This window comes from Pan troglodytes, chromosome 8 (genome assembly GCF_028858775.2).
Source record: "Pan troglodytes isolate AG18354 chromosome 8, NHGRI_mPanTro3-v2.0_pri, whole genome shotgun sequence".
In the NCBI taxonomy this organism is placed as follows: domain Eukaryota; kingdom Metazoa; phylum Chordata; class Mammalia; order Primates; family Hominidae; genus Pan; species Pan troglodytes.
The window spans coordinates 30,829,880-30,843,035 of record NC_072406.2 but is presented as its reverse complement, the minus strand read 5'-3'; the positions used below and the strand labels follow the sequence as shown (position 1 = coordinate 30,843,035).

The following is a 13,156-nucleotide window of genomic DNA, read 5'->3' as shown; positions in this document are numbered from 1 at the left end:
GACTCCGTCTCAAAAACAAACAAACAAAAACTATACCAAAAAATTTCAAAAACTGCAAAATGTTAAACCAATTCATTTATAAAGAAGTAGAGAGGTCAGAGCACATTAATGTTCCATTATAATACTTTTCTGGCACCTCTCAATGCCAGAAAACTAGTATTACTAACTAGCAATACAACTAGTTACTAACACAATTAGCTAACGAAAATTCCTCTGAAGTAGTAAAAATTACCTGGGAATGAAGAAAAAAATTCAAATAAATATAGCTATTTAAGAGAAACAAACTGTAGCACACACACAACTTCATTCCCAAAATACCTGAGAGCCAATAGCTGGGAACGTAACTCCTTGTTCCTTAAGGTTCTTAATCATTGCTGATATTAGACTAAGCTGTGGATCATTCTTAAATTCATCTGTCCATTCAACCATAAGAGCCTTTAATTTTTCACATACTTTAGGATGACCCTGTAAAATAGAAAAAGAAATAAAAGAGCACCAATTTCCTAGCCAATGATTTAATACAGACATTTTAAATAGTAAAATTAAGTGATGTTTTTTGAATCACAAGTTATGCATAGCTATAGACAAGAAAATATAGTTATTCGAAATAAAACTAATGTTCACACTATGAAAAAACCCATCATATATATCTCACTTCAAATTAAAGCATTAAATAGGTAATAAGATTTTGGAGATCTGAAAGGACTTTTCAGAATATTTTGCAATGAAGCAAGGTTTGTAAATCAGTAAGACAAGGAAAAGTGTCTGCTTTTTGCAAAGCAATAAAAAAGTGGGAAGGAGAGAATAAATGATACAGTTCCTTTATTCCAAATTCCTGACTTCTTAATGTTCATGACTATGCATTTTTTCCATGATGCTTAATTATCTGGGGCCTAGTTTGAGGTACACTGCATGTTAATCATTTTGAAAATTTAATTTCTTCAAAATAACATAACTTTTTTTCCTTTCTTTTCTTTTTTTCTTTTTTTTTTTTTTTTTTGGTTTGTTTTTTGAGACAGAGTCTCACCCTGTGGCAGAGGCCGGACTGCAGTGGCTCGATCTCAGCACACTGCAACCTCCACCTCCCAGAGGGGGGTGGGGGATGGGGTTCAAGCGATTCTCTTGTGTCAACCTCCCGAGTAGGATTACAGGCACGCACCACCATGCCCAGCTAATTTTTGTACTTTTAGCAGACGCGGGGTTTTACCATGTTGGCCAGGCTGGTCTTGAACTCCTGACCCCAACTCATTCGCCCGCCTCAGCCTCCCAAAGTGCTGCGATTACAGGCATGAGCCACCGTGCCCAGCCCCAAATAACATAACTCTTTATGGTTGATGTATAACAAAGATTCAAATTAGTCTAAGGCAGGTGTGCAGGGCATTATTCTTCCGTATTAAAGAAAGAGATAAATGTAGTGAGTTTTCAAAATAAATTATTTTACTCATTGCTTATTAAGGAAAAAAACCTGGCCAGTTCATTAAAATACTGATGTATCTTCATAGCGGCAATAATTTGAAGTCTTACTATTTGATGTAATAGATATAAAGAAACCTTCACAGATACCAGAGAAGAAATAACTCCTCTATGAAATGTCATGAATGTATTTCAAACCAATGCTTACTAAATAATTGGCTAAAGCTTTTAAAAATGGAGAAGGTTAGACTTTTAGATTAATCTATTAGAAGAAAAAAAATTCTTTCTAAGTGCACATGTAATCTGTATTTTGGTCAAGGAGCATATAATGGATTTGCAAACGCTTTATTGAGACTATACATGAACTTAATTTGTTTAATAAAAGGAAATTTTTTAAAAGGGCAGGATGTTGGCTGGGCGCGGTGGCTCATGCCTGTAATCCCAGCACTTTGGAAGGCCGAGGTGGGCAATCACAAGGTCAGGAGTTCGAGACCGGCCTGACCGTCCCCATGGTGAAACCCCATCTCTGCTAACACTACAAAAACCAGCCAGGCGTGGTGGCGCATGCCTGTAATCCCAGCTACTCAGGAGGCTGAGTCAGGAGAATCACTTGAACCCGGGAGGCAGAGGCTACAGTCAGCTGAGATCACGCCACTGTACTCCAGCCTGGGTGACAAAGAGAGACACTGTCTCAAAAAAAAAAAAAGGCGGGATGTTATTAAGTACAAAACCAATATGTTCACTGTAAAACATTCAGAAAATAAAGAGAAGTCCTCTTGCCTATAGGTAGTCGTTTTTGGAAATGGCTGCTTGCACTATTATATATAGGTAAGTATACCACATTTTTCACCTACATTACAAAAAACATGGTATTAGAATCTCTTCATAAACAGTTGTAATCTCGATGGACATTCAGGACATCAAAAGACAATGTTTATTAATTAGTAGAAAATAAATATTAACTGCATAAAGCAGGAAAGGGAAAGAATTATCATTTAACCATGATGTTCGAAAAGTACAGAATTTTACATTCTTACTATATTTCTATACTGCTATTTTTCTACTGTAACCTGGAACTATTCATTTTTCCCAAAAACATGAGGCATTTTCCCTTTTAACATACAAAAACTTTTTCTTGATTTACAGTACTCCCCCTAAAAAGGCCAAAAATAATTACTTTTAGAATGCACAAATTTTTACTGGGGAAACTCACATATTACTAATTGAAAATTGAAAAATTTCTTGAACTGTGTGACTGGAATTCTAAAGTTGAGTGGGCAGTTGTAGGGTCCCCAGTTCTCCCTGCTTTCTTTCTGTGTCCCAATAGAAAAACAGAGTGCCTTGTCCCGCTCTGTGACCTAGCCAGCTGCATGTTTTCCACCATAGGTTTGGACCCAAACTGGGGCCTTGAACATTCTCAGGCACTGATAAAGTTGTTCAGGTTGTGGCCCAAAACACTAAAAGATCAAGTATGTTGCTAAACACATAGAAACCAGCCCCAACCCTGAGCCAAATTCCTTAAACCCTCCTATAAACTGCAGCCCTCCTGTGTAAGTTCCCCTAATAAATGCTTTAGACTGATCACCCTGGCATTTAGTGCCTCTTTTTTTGGACTCTCATCTGGCCCTATCTGGAACAGTTTGGGGCAGTCCCTTGTGGAAACTCCCCCGCCACCACTTTTGAGGCAACTCCAGCTGTGGGTTCAGCCAGTAAGAATAGCAGTATAGTATTAAAATCCTGTGATGGCCAGGAAGCGGCCTTATTGATAAAGATAAAAACTCAACGGTGCCATAGACTTTTTGCAGTGTTTCTGAAAGGTTTTCCATTAGGAAAATACCTTGTGCCTACAAAAACAGTATGTAAAATAGACTGATATTATTTAATTAGATATAGAAATACCTGTTTTCTTATCAGATGAAAGTATGATGGAAAAGAACAGGTTAAAAATACTCTAATATGGCTTGAAAAAACTAACTCAAAGTTACATGAATCCGCAGTCTCTTCAACAAAACATAATATTTATTTATATACTGGATAGACACAGCCTAGAAAGGATTTCTTAAAAAGCACAGAATAGTCCTCTGTGAAGATTTAAACAATAAAATATGTGAAGAAAGAAGACTGCCTTAATTAATTTCTGGAAATAATGCTCCTTACCTTATTTAATACGTTGCTTACTTCACTAGCAAAATCTCTTGAACATACTTCTAAATGAAAAATTTTGCCACAGTTTGATACACATGCTCCTAGAAGCTAAAAGCACAAAATCAGAAGTTAAAGGGGCTCAATTGTGGCAGGTAATTTCGTGGTACAGGTTAAAACGAAACCACTCACAGTCAAAGCCTGCATAGCAACGTGAGGATCTTTGTGGTTCACTCTTCTCATAATAGACCGAAGACAATCCTTAGGTCTAAAAAAATGAGAAAAGTAAAAATTACTTAATAATACATCTAGCTTCCCCCTGCCCCTTAACTGTTATAGACAAAAGACTACGATAAAAAGGGAGACTATGATAAAGTAGGGAAATTTAATTTTTATTAATAACACGGTTGAAAAACTGTAAACTAGTTCCTTTAAATTTTTCAAACAAAATTAACAGGCTCTCTTATTAGTAATCGTAGATGAGGCATTTCAGGCTAATTCTGGGTAGGAAAAAAAAAAAGGTTTGAAAATAAAATGGTAGGCCATGACTTCCACTTCCAGCCAGGGTGGAAAAACAGACCAGACTTACACTCCCGTTGTAAACAATTAGAAAACTGGAAAAACAGATTTTCCACACTGAGGTTAACTTTTTAAAGACATGAGGCCACAGGCAGTACTGAATGATAATATCCAAGAAGGAAAATGAATTAGATAAGCCAGAAGTTTGCCTCAACTTTCTGCCTAGAGGCACTTTCCAAGTATCAGAGAAGACCTTCTGAAAAACCCACGCATGCACAGGTGAAAAACTCCATGAAACTGGTCAAAAAGTGACCGAGGGCGATATGCTAAAGAGATCCAACGCTCACACAGTTGTCAGAGATGAGGCCACAGTGAAGCATCTATTGAAAATCCAGAGGATTCAGTGGATATACAGGGGAGTTTAGACCCTAGCAATGCAGCTCAATCATACCTACATACTGCCTAACAACATAAGCCACAGACAAATGTAACCACTTCTGAAAAAATAAAGTCCAATACTCCTTAACAGGAATACAACACCTGATGCTCAACAATGTAAAATTCAAAATACTAAGCATTCAATAAAATGATATGAAGACATGATATGAAGAAGAAAACTACCATACACAACTAGCAGAAAATTCAGTCAACTGAGAATGCAGAAATAACAAAGATGATGAAATTAGCAGTCAAGGACTTTATATAAGCTATTATAAGCATGCTGGAAATCATCCACATAATGATGAAGAAATATATTAAAAAGGGCCCAGATAAAAGTCTAGAGACAAAAAAATATGTAAAATTAAAAAGTGGATGGAATTAATCAGGTAAGAATGAAAGGTCAGTAAATTTGAAAATATGCTGAAAGTACCCAATCTGAAGTACAGAGAGAAAAAAAAAATGAAAAAATTTAACACAGAGCCACCACTACAAATATTTTTAAGAGAGAAATGAAAATAAAATAGCTTGGGTGCAGCAGCTCACACCTATAATCCCAGCATTTTGGGAGGCCGAGGTGGGCAGATGGCTTGAGTCCGGAAGTTCGGGACCAGCCTGGGCAACACTGTGAAACCCTATCTCTACAAAAAATAATACAAAAATTAGCCAGAAATGGTCCCAGCTCCTAGGGGTGCAGTGAATGGCCTGAGGTGGGAGGTTCACTTGAGCCCCAGAGGTCGAGGATGCAGTGAGCTGTGATGGCACCACCGTACTCCATCCTGAGAGATAGAGTGAGAACCTGTCTCAAAACAAAGTTTTAAATCAAAAAAATAAAACCATAAAAACCATTTGATTGATACACAAAAGACAGAAAGAGAAAACAGAAGAAACATAACCAATCATCTAGAAAAATGGCAGATTAAGATTGTAATCCAACTACACTTTTATCTATTCACTACCGTTAGCAGTTTTCATAACAAGGAATACTAACAGGGATAAAGAGAGACAGTACATAATAATAAAACGGTTAAGTCCCCCAAGAAAACATAATTCTAAATGTGCATGAACACAAAAATAGAACTTCAAAATATATAAAGGAAACATCGATACGGCCGAAAGGAAAAACAGACAAATCTACTGGAAACTTCAACATGCCCCCTCAATGACTTGATAACACAAGAAAAAAAAGTACTGATACGGAATACCTGAATGACACTATCATGAAACTTGACCTGACTGGCATTACACAACAATCCACCCACCCATGGCATTATACACATTTTTTTCATGTGCATGGAAAATTCAACAAAATGGACTACATTCTGTCCTATAAAACAAACACTGATAAATTTAAAAGGACTAAAGTCATACAAAGTACATTCTTTGACCATAACAAAATTAAACTACAAATTGATAACAAAATGATAGCATAAAAATACCCAAATATTTGGAAATCAAATAACAAATATCTAAGGCTTACAACAAATGAAATCACAGAACCATAATTTCCCTTAAGGACATGAAAATGAAAGCATACTATCCAGTACTCTTTATAAGAATGTTCACAGAGGCTCTGTTCAGAGTCAAAACCTGGATACAATCCAAATGCCCATCAACAGATGAATGGATAAATTGTAATATATTAACACAATGTAATACCTCTTCCCCAAGAAACAGGAATATTGATACATACAAAAATTAGAATTCATCTTAGAAACACATTTAGTGCTAGACACAGGAGTACTGACAATACCATTTCATTTTATGAAATTCTAGAAAAGGAAATTTAATCTATAGTGACAATGCATATTAGTACTTGCATAAGGTGGAAGGAACTTTTGGGAGTGATTAAATGCTATCTTGGTTGGGGTGATACTTATATAGGTATATATATTTGTCAAAACTCATCAAACTATCAAACCATACACGTACAAGGGATGCTCTTTGTTGTAGATAAATCACAGGTCAGTAAAAACAGATCTATTTAAATGACAGGCCAAGAATGTAGCAAACATGCATTTCATGGGGATGCTTTATGGTAATTAACGATAATAGTAAAGCAGAGTAACCATTCATATAACCTACGAAACATCATGTGCTTAGGCTCTCAAAAATTATATAATAAGCAAAGGACTCATTCAGTGTTCAAAACATTCGCAGCAAACCAAGTCCTCCATTTACTGAAGTTCAGTTCCTTGCCCATGATGCCAGTTACCAGGCAGTAATAGGCACTAACAAGATTCATACCTGTCACTTAAACATGCTATGTTCTGGACACAGATACGCCTCCCAATAAATTCAGATAACATAAACAGGGAGCTCTTTATATAAGTCAAAAGGATAGCCTCAAAATATTAAGTCATCAGATTAAAATGACATATATTTTCCTCTAATAACACAATACATTATCAACATCTATAAATCATTTGAACTAGAAATAATACAATATATTATTCTCAAGGACATATGGATATCACACATGATAAACAATGTTAAGCCATAAAACAAGTCTCTACAGATTTAAAAAGATAAAAATCATAGAAAGCATGTTCTCCAAAGACAGCAGAATAAAATCTGAAAGAACAAAGAAATATAGAAAATTAAAATATGTGAAAATCAACATCCCCCTAAATAGCCAATGGGTCAATGAAAAAAATCACAGGGGAAATTAGAAAATACTTTGAGATTAATGAAAAGGAAAACATAACCCAAGAAAACTTAAGGGTATAGTACAACGGTGAGAAGGTAATTTATACCTATAAGCACCTACATTAAAAAAAAAAAAAAAAAAGACGATCTCAATACCACCTCACACCCATCAGGATGGCTACTATAAAGAAAAACAGAAAAAATGATAAGTGTTGACAAAGATGTGGAGAAACTGAAACACTTGTGCACTGTTGATGGGAATGTAAAATGCTACAGGTGCTGTGTAAAACAGTATACTGGTTCCTCGAATAATTAAAAATAGAATTACCATATGCTCCAGCAATTCCACTTCCAGGTATATACCCCAAAGGACTGAAAGCAGGCAGGGTCTGGAGGAGATAGTGGTATACCCGTGTTCATAGCAGCATTATTCACAATAGCTAAAAGGCGGAAGCAACCCAAGTGTCCTCAGACACATAAATGGATAAGCAAAATGTGGTACATACATAGATGGAATAGCTATAACAGGGATGAACTTTAAAGCCATTACGCTAAGTGAAATAAGCTGGTCACAACAGGACAAATGCTGTATGATGCCCCTTAGATGAGGTACTAAGAGTAGTCAAAATCAAGGCCGGGCACAGTGACTTGCACCTATAATTCCAGCACTTTGGGAGATGAAGGTGGAAGGATTGCTCCAGCCAAGGAGTGTGAGACCAGCCTGGGCAATATAGTGGGACCCTGTCTCTACAAGAAATTTTTAAAATTAGCCAGGCATGATGGCACACACTTGTAGTCCTAGCTATTCGAGAGGCTGAGGTGGAAGGATCACTTGCTGCAGTGAGCCATGATTGTGCCACTGAACTCCAGCCTGGGTGACAGAGTAAGACCATATCTCCAAAAAAAGAAAAAAAAAAAAAGAGTAGTCAAAATCATAGACAGAAAGTAGAATGGTGGTTGCCAGGGGGTCTGGGGAGCAGCGAATGGGGAGTTATTGTTTAATTGTTTAATGGGTATACAGTTTCAGTTTTAAAGAGTTCTGGAGGTAGATGGGGACTATAGTTCACAACATTATGCAGGTATTTAATACCATTAAGATGGTAAATTTTATGCTATGTTTATTTTGCTACAATCTAAAGAATTGGGGAAAAAGATCTCAAATCAATAACCTAAGATTATACCTTAAGAAACGAGGAAAAAGAGCAAGGAAACCCAAAGCAAGCAAAGCAGAAGGAGGGAAACAATAAAGAGAGGCAATAAATGAAACAGACAACAGAAACACAATCGAGAAAAGCCAATGAACACAAGTTTTTTTTTAAAGGATCAACAAAACTGAAAAACCTTTGGTTAGACTGGCCAAGAAAGAAAGGTGACTCAATTTATTAGAATCAAAAAACAAAGAGGGAACATTACTCTCAACCTCACTGAAATAAAAAGGATTTTAAAAGACCCTATGAACAACTTTATGGCAACAAATTGGATAACCTAGTTAAAATGGACAAATTCCTACAAAGACAGGAAACTACTGAAACTAACTCTATGATATACTTAGCTGTTGAAAGAAAAAAAGAAAAAAGAAAAGAAACTGACTTAAGAAGAAACAGAAAATCTGAATAGACCTATGTAACAAGTAAAAAGACAAAATTACTGATTAAGAAAACTTCCCACGAAGAAAATCTCAGAAACAGAAAGCTTCACTGGTGAATTCTACCAAATGTTTAAAAATTAACATCAACACTTCATTTAAAAAAAAAAAAACACACGCAAATTAAACATCAAAATTAAAAGCTTTTGTGCATTAAGGGATACTATCAATAAAGAAAAGTCAACCCACAGAATGGGAGAAAATATTTCCAAATCATATATATGACAAGAGATTAACAGCCAGAATATATAAAGAACTCCTACATCTCAACAACAAACAACAACCCAATTCAAAAATGGGCAAAGGACTTGAATAGACATTTCTCCAAGTAAGATACACAAAGGGCCAATAAGCACATAACAAATGCTCAACATCACTAGTCATTAGGGAGATGCAAATCAAAACCACATTGAGATGCCACTTCACACTCACTAGGCTGGCTATTTTTTTAAGAAAGGAAAGATACCAAATATTGGAGGGGATGTAGTGAAATTAGAACCCTTGTACATTGCCGGTGGGAATGTAAAATGGTGTAGCTACTGTGAAAAGTGTGGTAGTTCCTCAAAAAATTAAGCATAACCACATATAATCCAGCTGGGACTCTAACCAATATCCGTACACCCATGTTCAGAGTAGTATTAATAGTATTCACAACAGCCAAATGTCCATCAACGAAAGAATGGATAAACAAAATGTGATATACAATGGAATAGTATTCAGCCTTAAGGAAATTCTGACACATGCTATATACAACATGGATGGACCTTGAAAACATTATGCTAAGTGAAATAAGCCTGACACAAAAGCACAAAAAATTCTCTGTTTCCACTTCCATGAGGTATCTAGAATAGACAAATTCATAAAGATAGAACATAGAAAAAAGTAACTAGTGGCTAGGAGGGGAAATGGACAGCCATTATTTCAAAGGTGTAGAGTTTCTACGTGGGATGATGAAAAAGTTCTGAAAATGGATAGTGGTGTTGGTTGCGTAATACTGTGAATGTACTAAATACCACTGAATTATACACTTAAAAATGATTTAAATAGTAAACTTTATGTTAAATATATTTTACCAAAATAAAATAAGTACTAATACAAGCTACAACATAAACGAACCTCAGAAGAATTACATTACATGAGGTTGGGCGTGGTGACTCACGCCTATAATCCCAGCACTTTGGGAGGCCGAGGCAGGCGGATCACCTGAGATCAGGAGTTCGAGACCAGCCTGGACAACATGGTGAAACCTCATCTCTACTACAAACACAAAAACTTAGCCAGGCACAGTGGCATGTACCCCATCCCAGCTAACCAGGAGGCTGAGGCAGGAGAATCGCTTGAACCTGGGAGGTGCAGGTTACAGTGAACTGAGATTGTGCCGCTGCATTCTAGCCTGGGCAACACAGCGAGACTCTGTCTTCCAAAAAAAAAAAAAAAAAATTACACCACATGAAGAAAGTTGATCACAAAAGAACATGTATTGCAGAGCTCCATTTATATGAAATGTCTACAACAGGCAAATCCACACAGATAGAAAGTAGATTAGTGGTTTCCAGGAATGAGGAGAGGTGGGAATGGGAGTGACTGCTAATGAGTACAGCTTTCCTTTTGGGATGATGATTGTTCAGGAATTAGATACTGTTGCACAAACTTATGAACATATTAAAACCCACTGAACTGTATATTCTAAAATGGTAAATTTGATGGTATGTGAAATATATATGTATTTATAAAAGTAAAAACTTTTATCGGGCAATTTGAACTCCAATGAGCCCTGGAAAGCAAAGCAATATGCTTAAGTATAATTAGTTAGCACTGTAATAAATACAAAAAAATCCTTTTTAATAATTATATAGAAAAATTAGGATACAAGGTAGGATTCCTGATTTTAAGGATGCTCAACTGCCTGTGAGGCTGCTTCCACCTAAAGAGCATGGTGAAGGGAGAAACAACACACAAAAGAACTAATATTGACTGAATGTCTATTATGTGCCAAGCATTCAATTTTTTTAATCCTAAAACTTTTTTCTTCTACTTTACTGATTTTGTAAGAGATTAAAAGTTTTGGATAGCAGCATCATTAGACTGAAGAAATTATGTACTTTAACACTATTATTTAGATTTTGCCTTTTTCACAGTTGGACTTATTTTAGGAGCCAGGGTCCGTGACCCCATACTGACTTGCAGTTGTGAATACCATGCCGACATAAAAACACAAAACAATCATTTCAAGGCATGGTAAAGGCCAGATATAAAGAATTATTTGAATACTAAAATTAAAATCAGTAAAAAATAATCTAAAGATGATTCAGCTCAATATTTTAGAAAATAATCCTGTATACTTTCTTTACCAAATGTTAAATAAAATTGATTATGTATTTTGTTTATAAACCACTTTTTTTTAAGGTAGGAAACCTAAACTGTGACTTTTGGAAAGGATGGTGGGGAAAGGGGTGTTGAAATGAAACTATTCCTTTTTATTTTAGACATTCCTATGTTGTTTTACCACAGCCAATTGTAAAAACCAAAGCAAAGATATCTCTGGCACCAAAATAAAATTGGCTACTGAACCATTAAAAGGACAGAGCTGCAAAGCCAGTAAGAATGAAGTGCTGATGAACACCTTGTTTGTGCAAACACAGCAGTATCTTTTTACATACTAGCTTAAAAATCCCTTCAGAACTGTCTACAAAACAGAACTTAACCACTATTATGAACTGTTTCATTCTGTCCTATGCATTTTTAATTCAGTTTTTAGTATTTCCACCAGATAGGTAATACTGAACTTTTATATATATATATGTATAATTATTAAATCTTACCAAGTAATTAAAAGTATGGTTAAAACACTACTTTTTAAAAAGGTTTGCGGATTATAAGTGAATTTAACGTGAGTATACTTCTGGCTATTATCCTTCCAATGACAAATGAAAGTTGATTACAAGCATGGTGTCTATATAATTCATTCTCTATGGCAGTACCCTTTCGAGAGTGAAAGGTGGTGCTAACTGGACATAACAGAGGAACAGCAGGCATAAACTACAATTGTCCAAGGCAAATTGGATGTTATGGTCACAACAGCCAAAACTATGTTCATCCACAAAATCATCTTTTTATGAATAGATCTGGGTCATATAGTTCGTAAGAGGGTAAAAGAAAAGGGGGCAGTATTTCTATACCGTTGCAGCTTCCAATGTCTTTTTCTCAAATCACAGACCAGACAGAGAACAGACTTTGCAGGAATGTACATAACTGCCTACATATGTCAGCTGATGAACTGAAAGCATCAAATTCAATTTCATTATTTACCAGTATTACTCCTGTCTCAACAAACTGCACTGTCAGATTCAAAGAAAGGAGATTTAAGATGGAGCTCCTCTCTATCACATCCTCCCTACACCCACTCCTGCCCCATCATACCACTCTCAACCATTCAGTTTCTAGGTGAAGTCATAACTATTAAAAATAAGTCAGCTCATGCCTGGAAGTAAATGAAAATTAAGGCATGAACCTTCCTTAATCAATCAATCTTCACACACAAATATCCAAACTGTGCTACTGTGCTTTCTTTTGCAATAGACCTTTCTAATTTCCCAAACAAAACACAAACTCTGCAGAACTTGAAGCTCTTAGGGCAAATGTGCAAAGGACAGATTTTTTTTTTTAATGAATTCTATCAGCAGTCACTTCTCTGATCTAATGGTAAATTAAGAAAACTTCTCATTTTTGCCCATTCATCGTGTTGGAAGTACTCAGATAATCTGATTCCACCACATGGAGTGCTATTTGCATGTATCAGTGCAAAAGGATACCGGCCCTTTGGATTAATCTAATTAGGTAAGCAAGACTTTCAGCGTGAATCACCGCCATAAAAATTAGAGAGGCACTGTTAAAAAAAAATTCAATAGGTACCAAAGAACTCTGTTAATAATACTTTCCATAACTAATGTTCATTAATTACCTTCTAGGTGACAAGCATTATGCAAGGCTTTAGGAATAAAGTAGTGAACAAGAGGAGACTGACCCTGCTTCATGAAGTTCATAGTCTAGCCTAGTGTCTTTTTCTAAAACTTAAGTGAATCCCTGTATAAGTTAAAACTGTGACATAAACATAGTTGTCCAAACTTTATATAAACTACAATATCATGTTTAAAACCATCAATTTCAGAAAACGCTACTATCTTTTTTTTTTTTTTGAGACAGAGTCTCACTCTGTCTCCCAGCCTGGAATGCAGTGGTGCGATCTCAGTTCACTGCAACCTCCACTTCCCGGGTTCAAGCAATTCTCCCACCTCAGCCTTCCAAGTAGCTGAGATAACAGGCAGGCACTACCATACTCAGCTGATTTTT

General features: G+C 35.9%; 1 protein-coding gene across 5 annotated transcripts in view; it reads right to left on the bottom strand.

Moving 5' to 3' along the window:
• STAM (signal transducing adaptor molecule) overlaps positions 1–13,156 on the bottom strand; it is a 239,768-nt gene that overhangs the window by 28,554 nt on the left and 198,058 nt on the right. For 4 of the 5 annotated variants that reach the window (XM_054660795.2, XM_063781438.1, XM_001153098.7 and 1 more), the window contains 3 exons: positions 3,748–3,823; positions 3,571–3,666; positions 319–465 (listed from right to left, as the gene is read on the bottom strand). In XM_054660795.2, the coding sequence (XP_054516770.1) occupies positions 319–465; positions 3,571–3,666; positions 3,748–3,823 (319 nt within the window). The remainder of the gene's footprint in view (positions 1–318; positions 466–3,570; positions 3,667–3,747; positions 3,824–13,156) is intronic. The other variant, XM_063781439.1, reaches the window with a different exon arrangement.